This window comes from Lolium rigidum, chromosome 6 (genome assembly GCF_022539505.1).
Source record: "Lolium rigidum isolate FL_2022 chromosome 6, APGP_CSIRO_Lrig_0.1, whole genome shotgun sequence".
NCBI classification, from domain to species: Eukaryota; Viridiplantae; Streptophyta; class Magnoliopsida; order Poales; family Poaceae; genus Lolium; species Lolium rigidum.
Window position 1 is genome coordinate 112231882 of NC_061513.1, and position 21136 is coordinate 112253017.

The window sequence follows — 21136 nt, forward strand, 5'->3', positions numbered from 1 at the left end:
CCCTTTTGTCAGCTACCTACACCGTTTTCTGTATATATGTGTTTCATACGGATTTCTTTTCATTTTTAGATGAATTTATTTTCAAGTCTTGATTGATGTAACATGGCCATTTGGGCAACCAACGAAATGAGAGATCAAGAGAAAATGCTGTTTTGGGCAGCGCAAGTACAAGAAGTCTGCTGATCTAGAGTAGCCTGCTGGGTGTAGCTGATTGACGCAGAAATAATGGCTCATTGTGCATCAGATGTTGGTAACAAAGGGTGTAAGGCACTACCAGCTAGCACCCATGAGCGTACAAACATGGACAACGAGACGTTTAAGTGCAAAATGAGCAGGTACTCGATGGCTTTCTGTGGAGAAATTTCTGCAGCAAAAACACACGCACAAAAAAGTATTCGATATGACAATACGCTGAGCGTGTGAGGATTTCCAAATTAAAACAACCCAGAAACAAGGACGGCATTTGTATCAGACAGGTCGCACTCGGCAACACAATACTCTCACCCACACTGAATATATGGAACAACCCAGCGCATTAAGCAGCTACTAGAGAACCAAACTACCAGCTCAAGCTAATCGCCTCATTGGATCAGCTGTCTTCCCAGTCCTGGCGTCCATCAACGACTGGCCTATTGTGCGCCTCATATTGTCGTCCCCCTCCTCATACAGGTCCTGCACGTGAAATCAACACATTATCACACCAGGAATGCCAATACATATTGATCAAGTCAAGAGAATGAAGGGATGTTTACCTTCATTAAATCCATAAGTCCTGACATGGGATCTTTATCTTTGCCCGCGCTTGGCTTGAACTGTCACCAAGACAAAATTAGACCATCTATCTATGAGCAGTAATAACATGATTGTCAGCCTCCAAGTACAAGCGCTATACTATATTAATCATAACCATGTTCTATGATTTGCACCGAGGTGAGCAAGCTTACTTTCAATGACTGGTAAGTGGTAACGAACAGGAACAGTCAATAAAATAGAGTAGGTTAGGAATTCACATCATATAAGGGCACGTCAGGACCTATATAAGGGTTCGGTCAAAGCTGGCTGGCAAGGCAAATGGCACAAGACAAGTACACAAGACAGCACATCGCTGCGATGGCTAGTCAGAATTCAAAACTGTTGTATTATATAGAGGTATAGATATAGATGAGGTCCCTACTAACTCAATTAATCAAATGGGATTTCCTAGTGAGCAGAAATTATCACTAGCACAAACTATTTTCCCACAAGAATCCACCACCCATGGGAAATGTGACCATTGGTCCTTACAAGTATCCTAAATGCGTCTAGACGATACAAGTCATAAGAGATTTCAAGAAATTATAGAACTGGAATTCGATTAGCATTACAAATAAAACTAATGAATAGCCTGGCATAGGCATAGCGATTACCTTGTCTTCCTTGTAGTGCAGGTCCAACCAACTTCCTGTAGAAGCTTTCCAGAGGGTGATGACAATCTTTGTAGGCTTGACCACAACCTTGCATTTCTCAGGAACTATTTCTTTGTTCAGTTTTGGGATGGCACACCGGTAGTTCTTGCCTTTGACATCATGAAACTTAATATCCACTGACATTGGCTTAAAAGTAGTCTCAACCTTCTCTTGGTCAACATTCTCAAGGAATACATAAACCTGAAAGGATAGAATACAAAGAAAAACTCTTGTCTAAAATACATGGATGGGAAACCATCGGATATAAATGTCATGGGAGTTCAGTCTACAATTACAGAGGTGGGGTGCATATAATTATTTTTCGCTAGTCACCACAGACTGATTCTTACCCATTATATTTACTCAAGGAGATACACAAACTTGGTTTCTAGCTTAATGGCCAGGAAAAAGACATAACCATTTTTGTGCTCCTAATCTCAGTTAACATTCATAGTATTACTAAAAAGGGATTTGTGTTACAAAAATAATGTATAGTGTAACTTTTCGCGAGTCAACTACAAACTGATCCTAACCAATAATATAAGGCTACCGAGATATACAAATTTGGGTTCTATCTTGATGCCCAGCAAAACACCACAAAACCATATGTGTGCTCCTAATTTCAGTTAAAACTTCATAAAAGCACAAATACGTTTCTGTTAAAGAGAATGTATATAATCATTTCCCATGAGCCACCTACGAAATTATTCTGGCCCATTATTATATAAAGTTACCGAGATACATAAGTTTGGTTTCTAGCATAAATTGCCCAGCAAAATGCCACAAGTTCCTAATTTATGTTATAAATGCGTAGGGCAGGTCCAACTGCCCTCAAGGAGAAAATCTGTTGATACGATAAATAGATTCGTTCAGTGCCCATACAGAAATGACTTAATATATATTCAATCTTCTGAAGGAAAAAATTAAGTAACAAATTCTGGAATTCTGATGACCAGGTAATTTTCTTGGAGAAAGGCAGCAAACAAAATGTCGTTTCCTCCCCAAGTCAACTAATCCTAAGTACTGTATATTACATCCTAAATTATTTTGCACTATGTACCAGTCAGTGCGTGTGTGTTCAATTTCGTTTTCTGTAAAGCAACAGTAGACAAACATTGTAATTCTAAAACAGGGATTGTTCTACGAACTAGTATTGCGCACTGAGCCCGTATGGCCTAAAGTAGCCAACCATAATGAGATACAAGACCAACTAATCGGCACTGCAGTTTTGAAAATTTCATTTCTCGCAGATAAGATCAACATTGAAAATTTCAGTTCCTCGCAGATAAAGATCAAACATTGTAGTAATTCCATTTCTCGCAGCAACGTACGTACCCTGATCTTGTCGTTGTCCTGGTCCCAGCTGAACGTTCCCAGCGTGACGTAACTCACACCAGCACGGGCGGGCGCCGCAACCGGCACGGTCGCAGCGGCAGTGGCCAACTATCAGTAATCGGAGAAACATCAGCACGAAAACACGAACCGCAATCCACCCGGCGCGCCGAACGGAATCGATCGGCGGCAAGCGCGGGGGCGAGGGGTGAGAAAGAGAGAGAAAGATGCAACCTTTGCGTCGACGGTGCGGATCTCGTTGGCGAGGAGGGAGAGGACGCGGGGGCGCGTGGCGAGGCCCTCCAGCCGCCGCAGCTCGTCCAGGTCCAGCCGCAGCTCCTCCGCCGACATCTCCGGTGAATCTCTGGAACTCGCTGGTGTGGCTTTTTGGTGCGGCGGGCGGGTTTGGCTCCTGTGTGCGGGGTTATGGTTCGTGGGGGTTTAATTTGGGGTGGAATGGAAGGAAGGAGAAGGTTCCAGAGGAGGCCAGGACGAACTGGACGGTTTCATCAATTTTGGGTTGGGCTTTTGTTGCCCTGACCTTGGCCCAGTAACTGCTACAGGCCCGAATGGTTGGATTTCGGCTGAATTTGTCTACCCATGTGGCCATACCATGTTAGTTTTTTTTTTACATGTACCCATGCTCATCATAGCTCTAAAAAACATGCTCGTTTATTTTTGACATTTTACACATGTTCATATTTGTTGTTGGGATATGTGTTCATATTTGTTATGGTGGTAGCACTGCTCCATCGAATCGGAGCTACAAGAAGTTGTTCTTTCTATCTTTCTCGTTCCGTGCTTTTATAGGTGAAACTAACCTTTGCTAATCTATAGGTGTTGGGATGTAAGGAAATCTTGGATTTATACTTGACGCGAAACTTAGGTATTTTACGTCCCTTTACTCATCAGCTTTGTATGTTTTAATTGGATGCCGAAGTACAAAATAAGAGTATTGCTTCTATCTCTATTATATGTGGTCGCAGGAGTAGACTTTAAATATTACTTGAATTTTAGAAATATTGCGTGTTTTTGAAAAATTTCGAATCTAGTGCGGCGTCGGCTTGGCCGATCCCGACTAGGAACTTTAGGCCTAGGCTAACACGAAAGGTCCGATGGTTAGAAACCTGCACATGCGGGGTTCATGAATCTGCACCTTTCGGGTTAACCCGGACAAAAAGGTCCCAGTTAGGATCAGCCAAGTACACGCCATAATTTTTTCGAAATTTTTCAAAAAACATACAATATTTCTAGAATTAAATAAAAATAATATTCTAAAAAAATTGCCGTGGAATTCAACGTTTTTTAATCGTACACATGAAGGCTCTCCATCAGAGACACTTCGGCCTAATTTCGACACAAAGGCGGATACAACGGGACCTCATTTGTGTTAGTCGGTGATTCTCATTTGTTATTTGTTCTTATTCGCTTTTGGTCTTTTCATGATGATCTGTTAATAAGGAAATTGTCCGTTCCTGTATTGCAAAGGGTGTCACTAGCATCACATTGTCTTAGGTTCTTCAGAGGTAACTGGTAAAGTCCGCTACTTGAAAAAATGGAGGAAGTTGTTACTACTCCTTTCATTTCATATTATCAAGATGCACATTTATCTAGGCAAGTTTTAGTGTGTAGACACACATATCTAAATAAGGTTAGTCAATTATTTTAAACGGATGGAGTATTTAGAATTTCAACAAAAACAAATATATATGTTGCAAGCAATGTACTGCATATTTCTATTCGCTTTAAAAAGAGGCAATACTGGTTTGTACGCATATGTAGGTAAAACAAAATGCGTATTACTTAGTCTGAAAACATAGTGATATACTATTACCAATGTAGGTAAAACAAAATTTGCATTATTTACTTACTCTGAAAACATAGTGATATATTGTTACCTCTATCGGCAAAAGAATGTCTTATATTTGTCTAAATTTAGATGTTTCTATATACTATTAACTCTGTTTCGATGAATAAGGCGTACACATATTCTAAAACGAACTTTGACCGAAAAAACAAAAGGAAAAATATTGATAATATTATATGTAATTACTATCATTGGAGTCATATTGAAAAACACTTTTGAATGATGCTAATTTTATATCAACAATTTTTATATATTTGGAATAATTTTTGTCAAAGAAAAAACATGAAAAACAAGAACGCCTTATTCAATGAAATAGAAGGAGTATATATACATACATATTTAAATAATTCTAACACATACTTTTGTAGACCGGGGGAGTACTTCAGAACCACTTGTTCTTGTCTATTTTTGTGGAAAATTTTACAAAGAGCAGTGCCATGCACTCATGCAGGTCCAGTATAGTAACATTACTGTATTCGCCACTAGATTCAGTAACAGACAATCATTTCATTTCAGAAGTAGAAAGAGAGGAGGTAGATACCCTCCGATCCACACGTACCCGCGCGCGATCCACGCTTGAATGTTGAATGTGCCAACCATGCATGTTGCCATGGCGCCATGCCCTGCGGCGAGAGCTCTCGCTGTGCGTGGTGGCAGTCTGGCAGCTACTACCGTGACTGTGCACTACACCATGCAACGCAAGTGCACATTAATACGGAGCTATACTATTTACTGAACGGAGCTGCTACAGTCACTATCGTAGACACTGTTCGCTGCTACAGATGTTACAGCGCGCGCCGTTACCCCCAGGCCCAGTAGTGTAGTGTAGGGATCTATCATGACCAACCAACACAAACTCTTATGCATAGGCGTCAAGACATGTCCCCCGATCCCCGGCATTTCAGGATTTCTTGAATTTCTTAGAACTGAAGTAAAGCTACTGATTTGTGTTACTCCTTTCTGTCTCGTGAAATTTGTTTGAGGTTTGATTAGATTTAGATGTATCTATCTACTACATAGAGTCTAGATACACAAAAATTTAACGAATCTAAGATAACTTTTGTGAGACGGAGGGATTGTTACTATTTATGCACCCTCAAAAAAAAGTTACGACTATTTATGTGTGATTGATATACTCATAGATCTATATGATTATGAGTTATCAGATGTTTTGCAATTGCAGATTTTGTTTGTCATGTTTTCACACTCCAAACGCAGACGCTCGCACAAGAAAGCCCAATGCAGAGAGGAGACGATCGACTGCTTAGCTAGAACCCGAGAGATTCCAAGAATCGCAATGATACGGGCATCGGTCGGTCGAGCAACAGCACGTGGCTAGCAAGAGCTTTTTAAGTGGTACCGTGTATCTACTCCTCCTTGTCATATCGGGCACACCACATGCAGCAAGTGCATGTTTTCTCCGTCGTACAGACAGGCAGGCAGACGCGATGCCAATAAAACGGCACAACTACTCCGACGACCAGCCCAGCTGCTACCGCACACACACACTGGTACCAATAATAAGGCAAAGCGCGCATCGAATCCAGTTCACGATCCACACGCACCGGTTTCAACGGCGCGTCCACGCAACATGGCATGCATGGTCCAGTAGCAAGTTCAAGTTGAGGGGAGACGACGGTCTCACTGTCAAGTCTGAACTCCCAACGTCTACTGCCACCGGGTCCAAGCTCGCAGCGCAGCTCAGGCTGTCCTCATCAATGGCGGTGGGCAGTCCAAGCTCCGGTCCAGACACGAGATGACGAGAGTCTGTGTGGACTGGACTGGAACAGCCTGAGCGCTGCGCGGCGTGGCCCATGGAAACGAACGAGAGGAGGAGCGACTAGTACGGGGCGCGTGGGGCAGGCGGCAACAGAGCTCCAACAGCTAGCGACATGGCCACTATGTCCTGCTCTCCTCTGCGTCTCTCTCGTCTGCGTGCGACCCAGACGTCCGTCGACCTCCTCCCCCTGTACGCTCGCTCGCTCGCTGAGCTTTGCTGCGTCTGCGTCTGCGTTTCACCAGCCTTTGCCCTGCCCTGCAGTCCTGCACGGCCCTGTGCCTGCGACCGCGCAGCGTCTGCCGCGTCGCAGCCAGCTTCCACAGTTTTGATTTGATGGTGTGCGACTGTGCACTGCTGAGCTCAAGTTTAGCGTGCCAAAGGCAGAATACAGCCAAACGAGTTACTCCCCGCCGCTTAAAGTATCTCTAGCTGTGTTCCTAAAAGCGTCGCTCCCCAATTAGGTCCCTCAATCTTTTTGTAGGGTTTTCGAAAACACAACCATTTATTAAATATAGCATATAAATAAATATGTTTAAGGATATTGTTTTTCAAATTAAAATACATCAAACAATAAAACAATTAAATAAATGTAATAAATGGGGCTAGATCAAGGTGCCGCGGCATTTGCTGATAATCCTTTGATCCTCCACATATGCTCAACGAGATCAGCTTGAAGTTGATCGTGAACATTGCTGTCACGGATCTCTGCGTGCATGATGAGGGAATCAGCAAAATCTGCAGGCAACTCATGACCAACCTCCGCAAGAAAGTCCTGATACTCATAGGAATCAACATGTGTCCTCGCATGATTCTTGTGGTCGTCCTCGATGATCATGCTGTGCATGATCACACAAGTCTGCATCACCTCCCACATTTGGTCGTAAGACCAGCTTAGAGTAGGGTACCGGATAATTGCAAATTGAGCTTGAAGCACACCAAATACCCACTCTGCAAGCCTCCTGTCGCGCAGCAAAGTGGCAATTCTTCTGACCTAATGGAGCCGAGATTGTTTTCACAAAAGTGGTCCATTTTGGATATATACCATCGGCTAGATAATAGCCTTTGGTATATTGGTGGCCATTGATCTCATAGTTGCATGGTGGAGCATGCCCTTCCACTAGTTTGTTGAACACCAAAGACTGCTGCAACACGATGATGTCATTGTGTGATCCCGCCATGCCAAAAAAAGAATGCCAAATCCACATGTCATAATCTGCCACAGCTTCAAGCACCACATTGCAATATCCATGACACCCTTTGTATATACATTGACAGGTAAACGGGCAGTTCTTCCATGACCAGTGCATGCAATCGATGCTTCCAAGCATTTCAGGGAATCCTCTGGCAGCATTTTGTGTCATTATCCTTGCAGTCTCTTCCTCAGTTGGCGCTCTCAAGTAGTATTTGAAAAACTTTCCACCATAGCTCGGCAAAACTTGTACATGCACTCAATGACAGTAGACTCACTCATGCGGAGGTAGTCGTCATGTGTATCAGCAGGTGCTCCGTATGCAAGCATTCTCATGGCGGCGGTGCACTTCTGAATCGACGAGAACCTGGCAAGGCCTACACCGTCGTGCTTGAGCTTGAAGTAGGTGTCGAACTATCGAACGTCGTGGAGGATATTCATGAACAAACCCTTGCTCATCCTATACCGGCGCCGAAAATTGTCGGCATGTGTTGCCTCATCTGCGAAGTAGTCGTTGTGCAACATGGTATGTCCCTCCATCCTCTGTTGGGGCTTCAACTTCTTTCTCCCCGGCTTTGATCCTCCGCGCCGCGGCCTCTTCCGCTTGTCTGCCTCGGCGTAAATCATGTCGTGGAGAAACGTGATGATCAACAAATGCTCCCGGATGTCGTCGTCGAAGGCTTGCTCGTCCTCCAGCAGTCGGACAAGCATCTTGTCATCACTATCCAAGTCTGAAGCAAAATCAATGGTTAAAATTGCGCAGCGACAGATGAGGCAACGAACAACGGCCAAGCGCTCCTACTTGGGAAGTCGTCAAACACATTGTGTGCGCGGAGGTGGGGCGGATTTGACGTCGCGTTCTGGGACGCGCTATCGAAGTGGCCGCGGCGAAACGGTCGACCAATCTATCAAGCAAGCACAATCAAAAAAGGTGTTACTTCTTTCTCCCCGGCTTTGATCCTCCGCGCCGCGACCTCTTCCGCTTCTCTGCCTCAGCGTAAATCATGTCCTGGAGAAACGTGATGATCAACAAATGCTCCCGGATGTCGTCGTCGAAGGCTTGCTCGTCCTCCAGCTGTCGGACAAGCATCTTGTCATCGCTATCCAAGTCTGAAGCAAAATCAATGGTTAAAATTGTGCAGCGGTAGACGAGGCAACGAACAACGGCCAATCACGCCTACTTGGGAAGTCGTCAAACACCTTGTGTGCGCGGAGGTGTGATGGCGCGTAGAGCACACGCCCGTTGGGAACCCCAAGTGGAAGGTGTGATGCGTACAGCAGCAAGTTTCCCTCAGTAAAAAACCAAGGTTTATCGAACCAGTAGGAGTCAAGAAGCACGTGAAGGTTGATGGTGGCGGAGTGTAGTGCGGCGCAACACCAGGGATTCCGGCGCCAACATGGAACCTGCACAACACAATCAAAGTACTTTGCCCCAACGTAACAATGAGGTTGTCAATCCCACCGGCTTGCTGTAAATAAAGGATTAAATGTATAGTGTGGAAGATGATGTTTGCGAAGAACAGTAAGAACAAGTATTGCAGTAGATTGTATTTCAGATGTAAAAGAATAGACCGGGGTCCACAGTTCACTAGTGGTGTCTCTCCAATAAGAAATAGCATGTTGGGTGAACAAATTACAGTTGGGCAATTGACAAATAAAGAGGGCATAACAATGCACATACATATCACGATGACTACTATGAGATTTAATCAGGGCATTACGACAAAGTACATAGACCGCTATCCAGCATGCATCTATGCCTAAAAAGTCCACCTTCGGGTTCGCATCCGTACCCCTTCCAGTATTAAGTTGCAAACAACAGACAATTGCATTAAGTATGGTGCGTAATGTAATCAACAAAAATATCCTTAGACAAAGCATTGATGTTTTATCTCTAGTGGCAACAGCACATTCACAACCTTAGAACTTTTTGTCACTGTCCCAGATTCAATGGAGGCATGAACCCACTATCGAGCATAAATACTCCCTCTTGAAGTCACAAATATCAACTTGGCCAGAGCCTCTACTAGCAACGGAGAGCATGCAAGATCATAAACAACACATATATGATAGATTGATAATCAATTTGACATAGTATTCCATATTCATCGGATCCCAACAAACACAACATGTAACATTACAAATAGATGATCTTGATCATGATAGGCAGCTCACAAGATCTAAACATGATAGCACAATGAGGAGAAGACAACCATCTAGCTACTGCTATGGACCCATAGTCCAATGAGGAACTACTCACACATCAATCCGGAGGCGATCATGGTGATGAAGAGTCCTCCGGGAGATGATTCCCCTCTCCGGTAGGGTGCCGGAGGCGATCTCCTAAATCCTCCGAGATGGGATTGGCGGCGACGGCGTCTCTGGAAGGTTTTCCGTATCGTGGCTCTCGGTACATGTGTTTTCGCGACGGAGGCTTTAAGTAGGCGGAAGGGTAGGGTTGGAGGCGACGTGAGTGCCCCACACGCTAGGGCGGCGTGGGCCCCCCTTAGGCCGTGCGGCCCTAGTGTGGCGGCGCCTCGTCGCCCCACTTCGTAACTCCTTCGGTCTTCTGGAAGCTCCGTGGAAAAATAAGACTCTGGGCGTTGATTTCGTCCAATTCCGAGAATATTTCCTTTGTAGGATTTCTGAAACCAAAAACAGCAGAAAACAACAACTGGCTCTTCGGCATCTTGTCAATAGGTTAGTGCCGTAAAATGCATATAAATGATGTAAAGTGTGTATAAAACATGTGAGTATCATCATATAAGTAGCATGGAACATAAGAAATTATAGATACGTTTGAGACGTATCAAGCATCCCCAAGCTTAGTTCCTACTCGTCCTCGAGTAGGTAAACGATAACAAAGATAATTTCTGAAGATACATGCTATCATAATCTTGATCAATACTATTGTAAAGCATATGAGATGAATGCATCAATTCGAAGCAATGGTAAAGACAATGAGTAAACAATTGAACCATATAGCAAAGACTTTCCATGAATAGTACTTTCAAGACAAGCATCAATAAGTCTTGCATAAGAGTTAACTCATAAAGCAATAAATTCTTAGTAGAAAGCTTTGAAGCAGCACAAAGGAAGATATGAGTTGCAGCGGTTGCTTTCAACTTCAACATGTATATCTCATGGATAATTGTCAACACAAAGTAATATGATGAATGTAAATAAGCAAGTATGTAGGAATCAATGCACATAGTTGACACAAGTGTTTGCTTCTACTCCCTCCGGTCTCTTTTAATTGACTCGGATTTAGTACAACTTTGTACTAAATTTGAGTCAATTAAAAAGGACCGGAGGGAGTAAGATAGAAAGAAGTAGGTAAACTGACTCAACATAAAGTAAAAGAAAGGCCCTCCACAGAGGGAAGCATGGATTACTATTTTTGTGCTAGAGCTTTTATTTTGAAAACATAGGGTCAACGGTAGTAATAAAGCATATGTGTTATGCATAAGACATCCTATAAGTTGCAAGCCTCATGCATAGATTACCATTAGTGCTCGCACCTTGTCCTAATTAGCTTGGATTTACATGGATTATCATTGCATAACATATGTTTCAACCAAGTGTCACAAAGGGGTACCTCTATGCCGCTCGTACAAAGGTCTAAGGAGAAAGTTCGCATTGGATTTCTCGCTTTTGATTATTCTCAACTTAGACATCCATACCGGGACAACATAGACAACAGATAATGGACTCCTCTTTAATGCATAAGCATTCAACAACAGATAATATTCTCATAAGAGATTGAGGATTAGTGTCCAAACTGAAACTTCCACCATGGTTCATGGCTTTAGTTAGCGGCCCAATGTTCTTTTCTAAAAATATGCATACTCAAACCGTTTGATCATGATAAATCACCCTTACTTCAGACAAGACGAACATGCATAGCAACTCACATGATATTCAACAAAGGTGTAATAGTTGATGGCGTCCCCGGAAACATGGTTACCGCTCAACAAGCAACTTATAAGAAATAAGATACATAAGTACATATTCAATACCACAATAGTTTTTAAGCTATTTTTCCATGAGCTATATATTGCAAAGACAAAGAATAGAATTTTAAAGGTAGCACTCAAGTAATTTACTTTGGAATGGTGGAGAAATACCATGTAGTAGGTAGGTATGGTGGACACAAATGGCATAGTTTTTGGCTCAAGGATTTGGATCCACGAGAAGTATTCCCTCTCAATACAAGGCTTAGGCTAGCAAGGTTGTTTGAAGCAAACACAAGTATGAACCGGTACAGCAAAACTTACGTAAGAACATATTGCAAGCATTATGAGACTCTACATTGTCTTCCTTGTTGTTCAAACACCTCACCAGAAAATATCTAGACTCTAGAGAGACCAATCATGCAAACCAAATTTTAACAAGCTCTATGTAGTTCTTCATTAATAGGTGCAAAGTACATGATGCAAGAGCTTAAACATGATCTATATGAGCACAACAATTGCCAAGTATCAAATTATTCAAGACATTATACCATTTACCACATGAAGCATTTTCCGTTTCCAACCATAATAATGATGAACGAAGCAGTTTCATCCTTCGCCATGAACATTAAAAGTAATGCTAAGAACACATGTGTTCATATGCAACAGCGGAGCGTGTCTCTCTCCCACACAAAGAATGCTAGGATCCGATTTTATTCAAACAAAAAACAAAAATAAAAACAAACAGATGCTCCAAGTAAAGCACATAAGATGTGACGGAATAAAAATATAGTTTCACTAGAGGTGACCTGACAAGTTGTCGATGAAGAAGGGATGCCTTGGGCATCCCCAAGCTTAGATGCTTAAGTCTTCTTAAAATATGCAGGGATGAACCACGGGGGCATCCCCAAGCTTAGACTTTTCACTCTTCTTGATCATATTGTATCATCCTCCTCTCTTGACCCTTGAAAACTTCCTCCACACCAAACTCAAAACAAAATCATTAGAGGGTTAGTGCATAATTGAAAATTCACATATTCAGAGGTGACATAATCATTCTTAACACTTCTTGACATTGCACAAAGCTACTGAAAGTTAATGGAATAAATAAATCCATCTAACATAGCAAAACAGGCAATGCGAAATAAAAGGCAGAATCTGTCAAAACAGAACAGTCCGTAAAGACAAATTTTTCTGGGGCACTTAACTTGCTCAAATGAAAATACTCAAATTGAATGAAAGTTGCGTAAATATCTGAGGATCACGCACGTAAATTGGCAGATTTTTCTGAGTTACCTACAGACGGAGCAGCTCAATTTCGTGACAGTAAGAATTCTGTTTCTGCGCAGTAATCCAAATCTAGTATCATATTTACTATCAAAGACTTTACTTGGCACAACAATGCAATTAAATAAAGATAAGGAGAGGTTGCTACAGTAGTAACAACTTCCAAGACTCAAATATAAAACAAAAGTGCAGAAGTAAAATAATGGGTTGTCTCCCATAAGCGCTTTTCTTTAACGCCTTTCAGCTAGGCGCAGAAAGTGTGAATCAAGTATTATCAAGAGATGAAGCATTAACATCATAATTTTTTCTAATAATAGAATCATAGGGTAACTTCATTCTCTTTCTAGGGAAGTGTTCCATACCTTTCTTGAGAGGAAATTGATACTTAATATTACCTTCCTTCATGTCAATAATAGCATCAACAGTTCGAAGAAAAGGTCTTCCCAATATAATGGGACAACATGCATTGCATTCAATATCAAAGACAACAAAATCAACGAGCACAAGGTTATTGTTAACCATAATGCGAACATTATCAATCCTCCCCAAAGGTTTCTTCACAGCATTATCAGCAAGATTAACATCCAAATAACAATTTTTCAATGGTGGCAAGTCAAGCATATCATAGATTTTCTTAGGCATAACAGAAATACTTGCACCAAGATCACATAAAGCATTACAATTAAAATCATTGACCTTCATCTTAATGATGGGCTCCCAACCATCTTCTAACTTCCTTGGAATAGAAGTTTAAAGTTTTAGTTTATCTTCTCTAGATTTAATGAGAGCATTTGTAATATGTTTTGTAAAGGCCAAATTTATAGCACTAGCATTGAGACTTTTAGCAAGTTTTTGTAAGAACTTTATAACTTCAGAGATGTGACAATCATCAAAATCTAAACCATTATGATCTACAACAATGGGATCATTGTCCACAATATTTTGAAAAATTTCAGCAGTTTTATCACAAGCAGTTTCAGGCAGTTTTGCACGCTTTGCATTAGGAGTAGAAACATTGCTCACACCAATTATTTTACCATTGATAGTAGGAGGTTTAGCAACATGTGGAGCATCAACATTACTAGTGGTGGTAATAGTCCAAACTTTAGCTACATTATTTTCTTTAGCAAATTTTTCCTCGTTTTCCCACCTAGCATTCAATTCAGCCATCAATCTAATATTCTCATTAATTCTAACTTGGATAGCATTTGCTGTAGAAAATGACTTAATATCTTTATTTTCATTAGGCATAACTTTCAATTTTAAAAGATCAACATCAGCAGCAAGACTATCAACTTTAGAAGCAAGAATATCAATTTTACCAAACTTTTCTTCAACAGATTTGTTAAAAGCAGTTTGTGTACTAATAAATTCTTTAAGCATGGCTTCAAGACCAGGGGTACACTCCTATTATTGTTGTAAGAATTACCATAAGAATTACCATAACCGTTACCATTATTAGAAGGATATGGCCTATAGTTGTTACCAAAATTATTCTGATAAGCATTGTTGTTGAAATTATTATGTTTAATGAAGTTCACATCAACATGCTCTTCTTGAGCAACCAATGAAGCTAAAGGAACATTATTAGGATCAACATTAGATCTACCATTCACAAGCATAGACATAATATCATCAATCTTATCACTCAAGGAGGAGGTTTCTTCAACAGAATTTACCTTCTTACCTTGTGGATCTCTTTCCGTGTGCCATTCAGAGTAGTTGGTCATCATATTATCAAGAAGCTTTGTTGCGGCGCCTAGGGTGATGGACATAAAAGTACCTCCAGCAGCTGAATCCAATAGGTTCCGTGAAGAAAAATTCAATCCTGCATAAAAGGTGGATGATCATCCAAGTAGTCAATCCATGGGTAGGGCAATTCTTGACCAAAGATTTCATTCTTTCCCATGCTTGGGCAACATGCTCATTATCCAATTGCTTAAAATTCATTATGCTACTTCTCAAAGATATAATTTTAGCAGGAGGATAATATCTACCAATGAAAGCATCCTTACATTTAGTCCATGAATCAATACTATTTTTAGGCAAAGATAGCAACCAATCTTTAGCTCTTCCTCTTAATGAGAAAGGAAATAATTTCAATTTTATAATGTCACCATCTACATCCTTATACTTTTGCATTTCACATAGTTCAACAAAATTATTAAGATGACCAGCAGCATCATCAGAACTAACACCAGAAAATTGTTCTCTCATAACAAGATTTAGTAGAGCAAGTTTAATTTCAAAAAATTCTACTGTAGTAGCAGGTGGAGCAATAGGTGTGCATAGAAAATCATTATTATTTGTTCCAGTGAAGTCACGCAACTTAGTATTCTCAGGGGTACCCATTTTAGCAATAGTAAATAAAGCAAACTAAATAAAATAAATGCAAGTAACTAATTTTTTTGTGTTTTTTAATATGGAGAACGCAAACAAGATAGTAAATAAAGTAAAACAAGTAACTAATTTTTTTGTATTTTTGATATAATGAGCAAACAAAGCAGTAAGTAAAGTAAAATAAAGCAAGACAAAAACAAAGTAAAGAGATTGGATGTGGGAGACTCCCCTTGCAGCGTGTCTTGATCTCCCCGGCAACGGCGCCAGAAATTTAGCTTGATGACGCGTAGAGCACACGCCCGTTGGGAACCCCAAGTGGAAGGTGTGATGCGTACATCAGCAAGTTTCCCTCAGTAAGAAACCAAGGTTTATCGAACCAGTAGGAGTCAAGAAGCACGTGAAGGTTGATGGTGGTGGAGTGTAGTGCGGCGCAACACCAGGGATTCCGGCGCCAACGTGGAACCTGCACAACACAATCAAAGTACTTTGCCCCAACGTAACAGTGAGGTTGTCAATCTCACCGGCTTGCTGTAAATAAAGGATTAAATGTATAGTGTGGAAGATGATGGTCGTTGCCTAATCGACGATACCCCGGAGGAGGGATCCTCACGAGGGGGAGAAGAAGTAGGGGCCATAGGGCGGAGTGCACACGGGACGGTGGTACGCGATTTACCCAGCTTCGGAACACCTGCACGATGACAGGGCCTACTGCTGCTTGTCTGGAATTATCTGGATGCTTTCGCGATGTTACAATGAGTTGAGGTTATGCCTCTAGGGCTCCCGGGATCCGGCTTATAAAGGAGCATGGATCTAGGGTTTACATGGAGAGTCCTACCCGGATACAGGTTGCCTAACTACGTTACAGTGTCTTGCCGTGCACGTCAAGGATCCGCCTTCCCATCTATGTCATCCCGGATCCGGGTTCCTTAATGGGCCTTCGTGGATCCGGGTTCCTCCTTAAGGTCGGTCGGATCCGGCTCCCTGCTCCTGGGCTGGACTTCTTCCGTCAGGATCAACAGAAACTGGGCCGCCCGATGGGCCACATGCCTCATCACCATCTGTGGGCCACCCGGGCTTGCCGGATCTAGGCACTGTCGATGGTACACCCATGAAGTATACCCACAACAGTAGCCCCCAGAGTTCTCCGAGTTTCGCCTGCCGTTTCCGCCTTGCTGGTCCATCATGATCTCCGGCAATGCTGGTAACGCGGAGAAACTTGAAGAACTCCAACTTCACATTTTCTTCCTTTCCAACCTTCAGCCGGAAAAATGTTCCCATCCCGCGGGACTTCATCCATCGACAGTTCAAAACACGTCTCCGGGTTACTTCCCTGCTCACGAACGAGAACTGTTTATCTTCACGCGAATACCCGGAATCTTAAAAGACTCAAACGGTTCCGCCAATTCTGGCGCCATTTTCGCGCGATTTGCGCGGTAACTTATCCTTAGCCATTTTTACCGTTTAAGGTTGGGACACGTGTCACGCATCCAACGGTGCGACGCTTGCGTTCCGACCACAGGATGCGGAGCACGAATCTCGTCCCTCCGGCCTATAAATATCCACCGTCTACCCTAATTCCTCATTCACCCCCTTTCTCACCTCTCCACGCAGCGCCGCCCGCGAGCTCCTCCTCCGCCGTGCCGGAACCCGCCGGAAAACTCGCCGGAGCATCACCGGAGCGATTTCACCACCGTGGTGTTCATCGTGTTCTTAACTCCGGCGAGCCACCGTACGAAAACCTCGTCGCCGGCGACTCCGACCACCGCGGAACCCATTACGGTAAGTTCTCCGAGCTTCGATCCTTCACCGTAGCTGGTAGGGATGATCTTTAGGACGAAGACGTGGATCCGACTAAGTTTTGCATTTCCGCGATCTTTTCTATCTTCAGATGTCTTCCGCGACTCCGCCTCCCACCGCTGAGCCGATCATGGCAACGCCTCTCTCTTCCGCTCCGCCTCCCTTCGCCCCAGTCCAGCTGGATCCCACCAAGGATTCCGGCAAGGACACAGAAGGCACCTCAGCTAACCCGGAGAAAACCTCCGAGGCGGGACAAGCAGAGAAGAAGGCGGAAGAGATAGCCGCCAAGAAATCCAAAGCCCGCCAGCGGAATTCGGAATCCAAAGGGAAATGGTGGCCCTGCACCACCACAGAGACTGAGCTGAAGAACTTGGAGGGGGAAGGCTTCCTGCTACCCGGAAGCTGGAGGACAGTTCCGAATGCCTTAGCTCAAGCCCCCCAAGACAACGAGATGGTGCTGACGAAAGCACTAGTGGAGCGCGGCTTCTCATTTCCGCCTTCGGACTTCTTCCTGGAGATCCTGAAGGTTTATGGGCTCCAGCCCCATAACATTTCTCCGAATAGCGTGCTTGCAATCAGCAATCACGTCACCCTCTGCGAGGGCCATCTCCGGGTAACTCCCGAGCTCTCCCTGTTCCAATATCACTTTTCTGTCAAGAAGGAGAGGATCCGCCAGTCCACCGAGCTGGCGACATGCGGATCCATCACCTTTATGATCCGCCCAGGCCGCATCTACCCTCATACCGACCGCCACGAATCCGCGCAGTACTGGTCTAGGGGTTTCTTCTACTTGAAGGACGTCTCCGACCCGGCGAGCAAAAGGAGATTGCCGCCGTTCAAGAACTGCCCCGCCACCGAGATTCCGTCATGGACGCACTGCCCCCACCTCTCCGAGTCGCCCCAGCTCACACGCGCCGTTAGGCGGATCTGCAAACTAACGGAAGAGGGGCTGACAGGGAAGGACCTGACCCTGTCCTGGTTCACCAAGCGGATCCAGCCGCTCCAACACAGGGATCGCTTGATGTTCCAGTACACAGGGCGCGACGACTCAATGCGCGCCACAAAGGATAATCTCTCCGCCGACGCCATCGACAAGAGGATCCGGCTCCTCATCAAGATTCCGCGTGAACTTCATGTTCACGTGTGCAACAAAGATATCCACATGAATGGTTCCGGAACCGCGGTACGTCGTCTTCACTTAGTCTACTATTTCCTTTGCATTCAAACTTTTTGTCTAAGTGTTAGCTCTGTGCCTTAGCTCGAAGCCCTCGAGGAAAGCGAACTCGGAACTCTCGTCCGAGTCCCTACCACGGGCACCACGGATCCGGAAGCCGCATCGGAGGCGAAGCTCACGATGCTCCGCGCCCTTCTAAGAGGAACAAGCCTGCTCCCTCCAGTCCCGCCGCGAAACGCGCCCGCGAAGTGCTCAGCACTGCGGCTACTCGGAAAGCGGAGGCGGAGAAAAAGCGGCTCAAGCTTATCGACACCAGCAACAAAGGCCAGCCCGACATCCAGCAGTTCTTCAAGCCTTCCGGGTAAGCGCTTGGTTTCTGGAATACAAATTCTTTCTGTTTCGACAAGCAAACCCTTACTTAGTTACTATGCTTTTTCCTTTTACTGAAGTTCCAGAAGCCAGCCCCCTAAAGCTCCAAGAATCCTGAAGAAGAAGGTCAAGCCGTCTCCGGCTTCAGTCCCTGTTACACCTGAGGTGGAGGTCCCGCCCAAGGCCTCATCCGCCTCCAAGCCGGATCCCAAGGACGTCATCAACCTCGATGACCTTCCTGAAGACCCCATCGGCCACGGCGATTCCGGCAAAGGCGCCTCCTCGTCTGCCCCTCCGCCTGATCAACCCAGTGCCACCTTCGCGGGGCCTACGGAGGAAGAATATGAGCAGAAAGTGCAGCTCATCCACACCTCCAGCACGCTTCAGGCTAACCCTCAACCAGCTCCGTCTCTGCAAAAACGCTCCCTTGCAGAACGCCACGCGGAGGTTTCCGCCATGTTGGACAAGGTGTGGGGGAAGTCGAACGTGGAGATGCAGGAGCTCACGGAACTGGAGGACGGTCTGAAGGTGTTTTTTGCCAAACACAAGGAGGTGCGCCAGGTAACACTAGCCCCCAAGCATTGGGTCAGACATTTTCTCCGTGTAACATGTGTTAGCTGATGCTTTTCTCCAAATTGTACCTTAGGCGGAAATTTAAAATTTCATACCTCCAAGACTTTGAATTCCTCGCCAGCCCCCAAGATTTTAAATATCCAACTAACTCCTCTCTGCCTCCCAGACTACGCGGAAATTGCACGAAGATCTGCGCATCCATGTGCTGGAGCAGATCACGGATATTGAAGGGCTGCGCCAGAACGCGGAAAATAGCCAAAAGGCTATCCAGCATCTTGAGACCCGCCTTCAGGGTACGAGATCCAAGTTTTTGATTTTTTATGCTGATATAACTATTCATGATGCATAATATGTGCAACTTTCCGCCTACAGAAGAAACTGCCAAGCACTCCGCATTTGACGATCTGTCCGCTAAAGTCAAGGTGCTCGAAGCGGAAAACGAATCCCTCAAGGCCTTCATCAAGGAATCCTCTGGCAAGGAGAGGCGAGGAAGGAGCTTTCCGAAAAGCATGCCCGCGACATGGCGGAACTGAATGATAAACTGAAGAAGAGCCAAAGTCGGGTGACTTCCTTAGTGGCCAAAAACAAAGTTCAAGAAGCGGAGGCGGAGGCCATTGACAAGCTCATCTTCCGTAAGCGCTTTTTCCTTGTTGTTTCTCCGACTACTTCATATGCTATTCTCTCCGCGAGGGAACTGAACCCCATTCTTCCGCAGCGAGCCTTGGCTTCGAGTGGACGAAAGAGTCAAACCTCAAGAGGACGGAGGCATATGACGAAGCGCGGATTTCCATCGACTCGCTATTTGCAGCCTGTCGCGGAATCGCCAAGTCCCTGTCTTTGAAGAGGGCCAAAACTTCAGTGATCGACACGATGACCAAGCTAATGGAGCAAGTGCCGGAATTCATCAAGGATTGGCAGGAGTCTTCCGCTCGCGGAGTCGCCTCCCTGGTCTTAGCCACCTGCAAGGCTCACTTCCCTTCACTCAGCTTTGCGGATGTTGCGCGTGGAACTCCAGAGGGTTCCGACATGGGCGCCATCCTCTCGGAAACCAAAGGATATGAGCAGCTGTTTGTCAGGCGAGTGAACCACTCATTCTGGTATCACAAATACGATCTGCCCAAGGGGTTTTCCGATGCCGAGGAGGAAGAAGGCGAGCCGGAGTACTACGCGGAAGGCTCCGGGTCAAGCATCGAGCGTTCCGGAGAAGGCTCCGACGACGACTCCGAGGCTGGCTCCGGCGATAGTGATGGCGATGGCTCCGCCTACCAAGAATCTGAAGAGGAGGACTCCGAGTTAGAGTTCCTGTTTAAACAATGAAACAATGTTGCATCATTTTGGCCCCAGAGTGGGTTTGTAATATAACTTAAATTCTTAAGTAGCTAGGAACGAAACAACTATGCATGGGTGATGTCTATGTTCCCCCTCCTTTCCTGTAGACAGTGTTGGGCCTCCAAGAGCAGAGGTTTGTAGAACAGCAGCAAGTTTTCCCTTAAGTGGATACCCAAGGTTTATCGAACTCAGGGAGGAAGAGGTCAAAGATATCCCTCTTATGCAACCCTGCAACCACAAAGCAAGAAGTCTCTTGTGTCCCCAACACACCTAATAGGTGCACTAGTTCGGCGAAGAGATAGTGAAATACAGGTGGTATGAATATATATGAGCAAGTAGCAACGGTGCCGTAAAAATAGCTTGCTAGCGTGTAGTTGATGGTGGTAGTATTGCAGCAGTAGTAACGCAAAGAAACAATAGAACAAGCAGTAGTAACTCAACAAGTATTTAGGAACAAGGCCTAGGGATTATACTTTCACTAGTGGACACTCTCAACATTGATCACATAACAGAATAGATAAATGCATACTCTACACTCTTGTTGGATGATGAACGCATTGCGTAGGATTACACGAACCCTCAATGTCGGAGTTAACAAGCTCCACAATTTGTTCATATTTAAGTAACCTTATAGTGTAAGATAGATCAACATAACCAGATAGATCACATCAATACCATCATAATGATAATTAACTCCACAA

General features: G+C 44.3%; 1 protein-coding gene across 1 annotated transcript; it reads right to left on the reverse strand.

Annotated features, from left to right (window-relative positions):
• Window positions 1-301: 301 nt before the first annotated feature.
• Window positions 302-3151, reverse strand: LOC124665832 (calcyclin-binding protein). The gene is given in 4 exon segments (XM_047203199.1): window positions 302-672; window positions 753-812; window positions 1407-1646; window positions 2781-3151. Coding segments are annotated over 4 exon segments (753 nt in total). The 5' UTR covers window positions 3129-3151; the 3' UTR covers window positions 302-567.
• Window positions 3152-21136: the final 17985 nt, after the last annotated feature.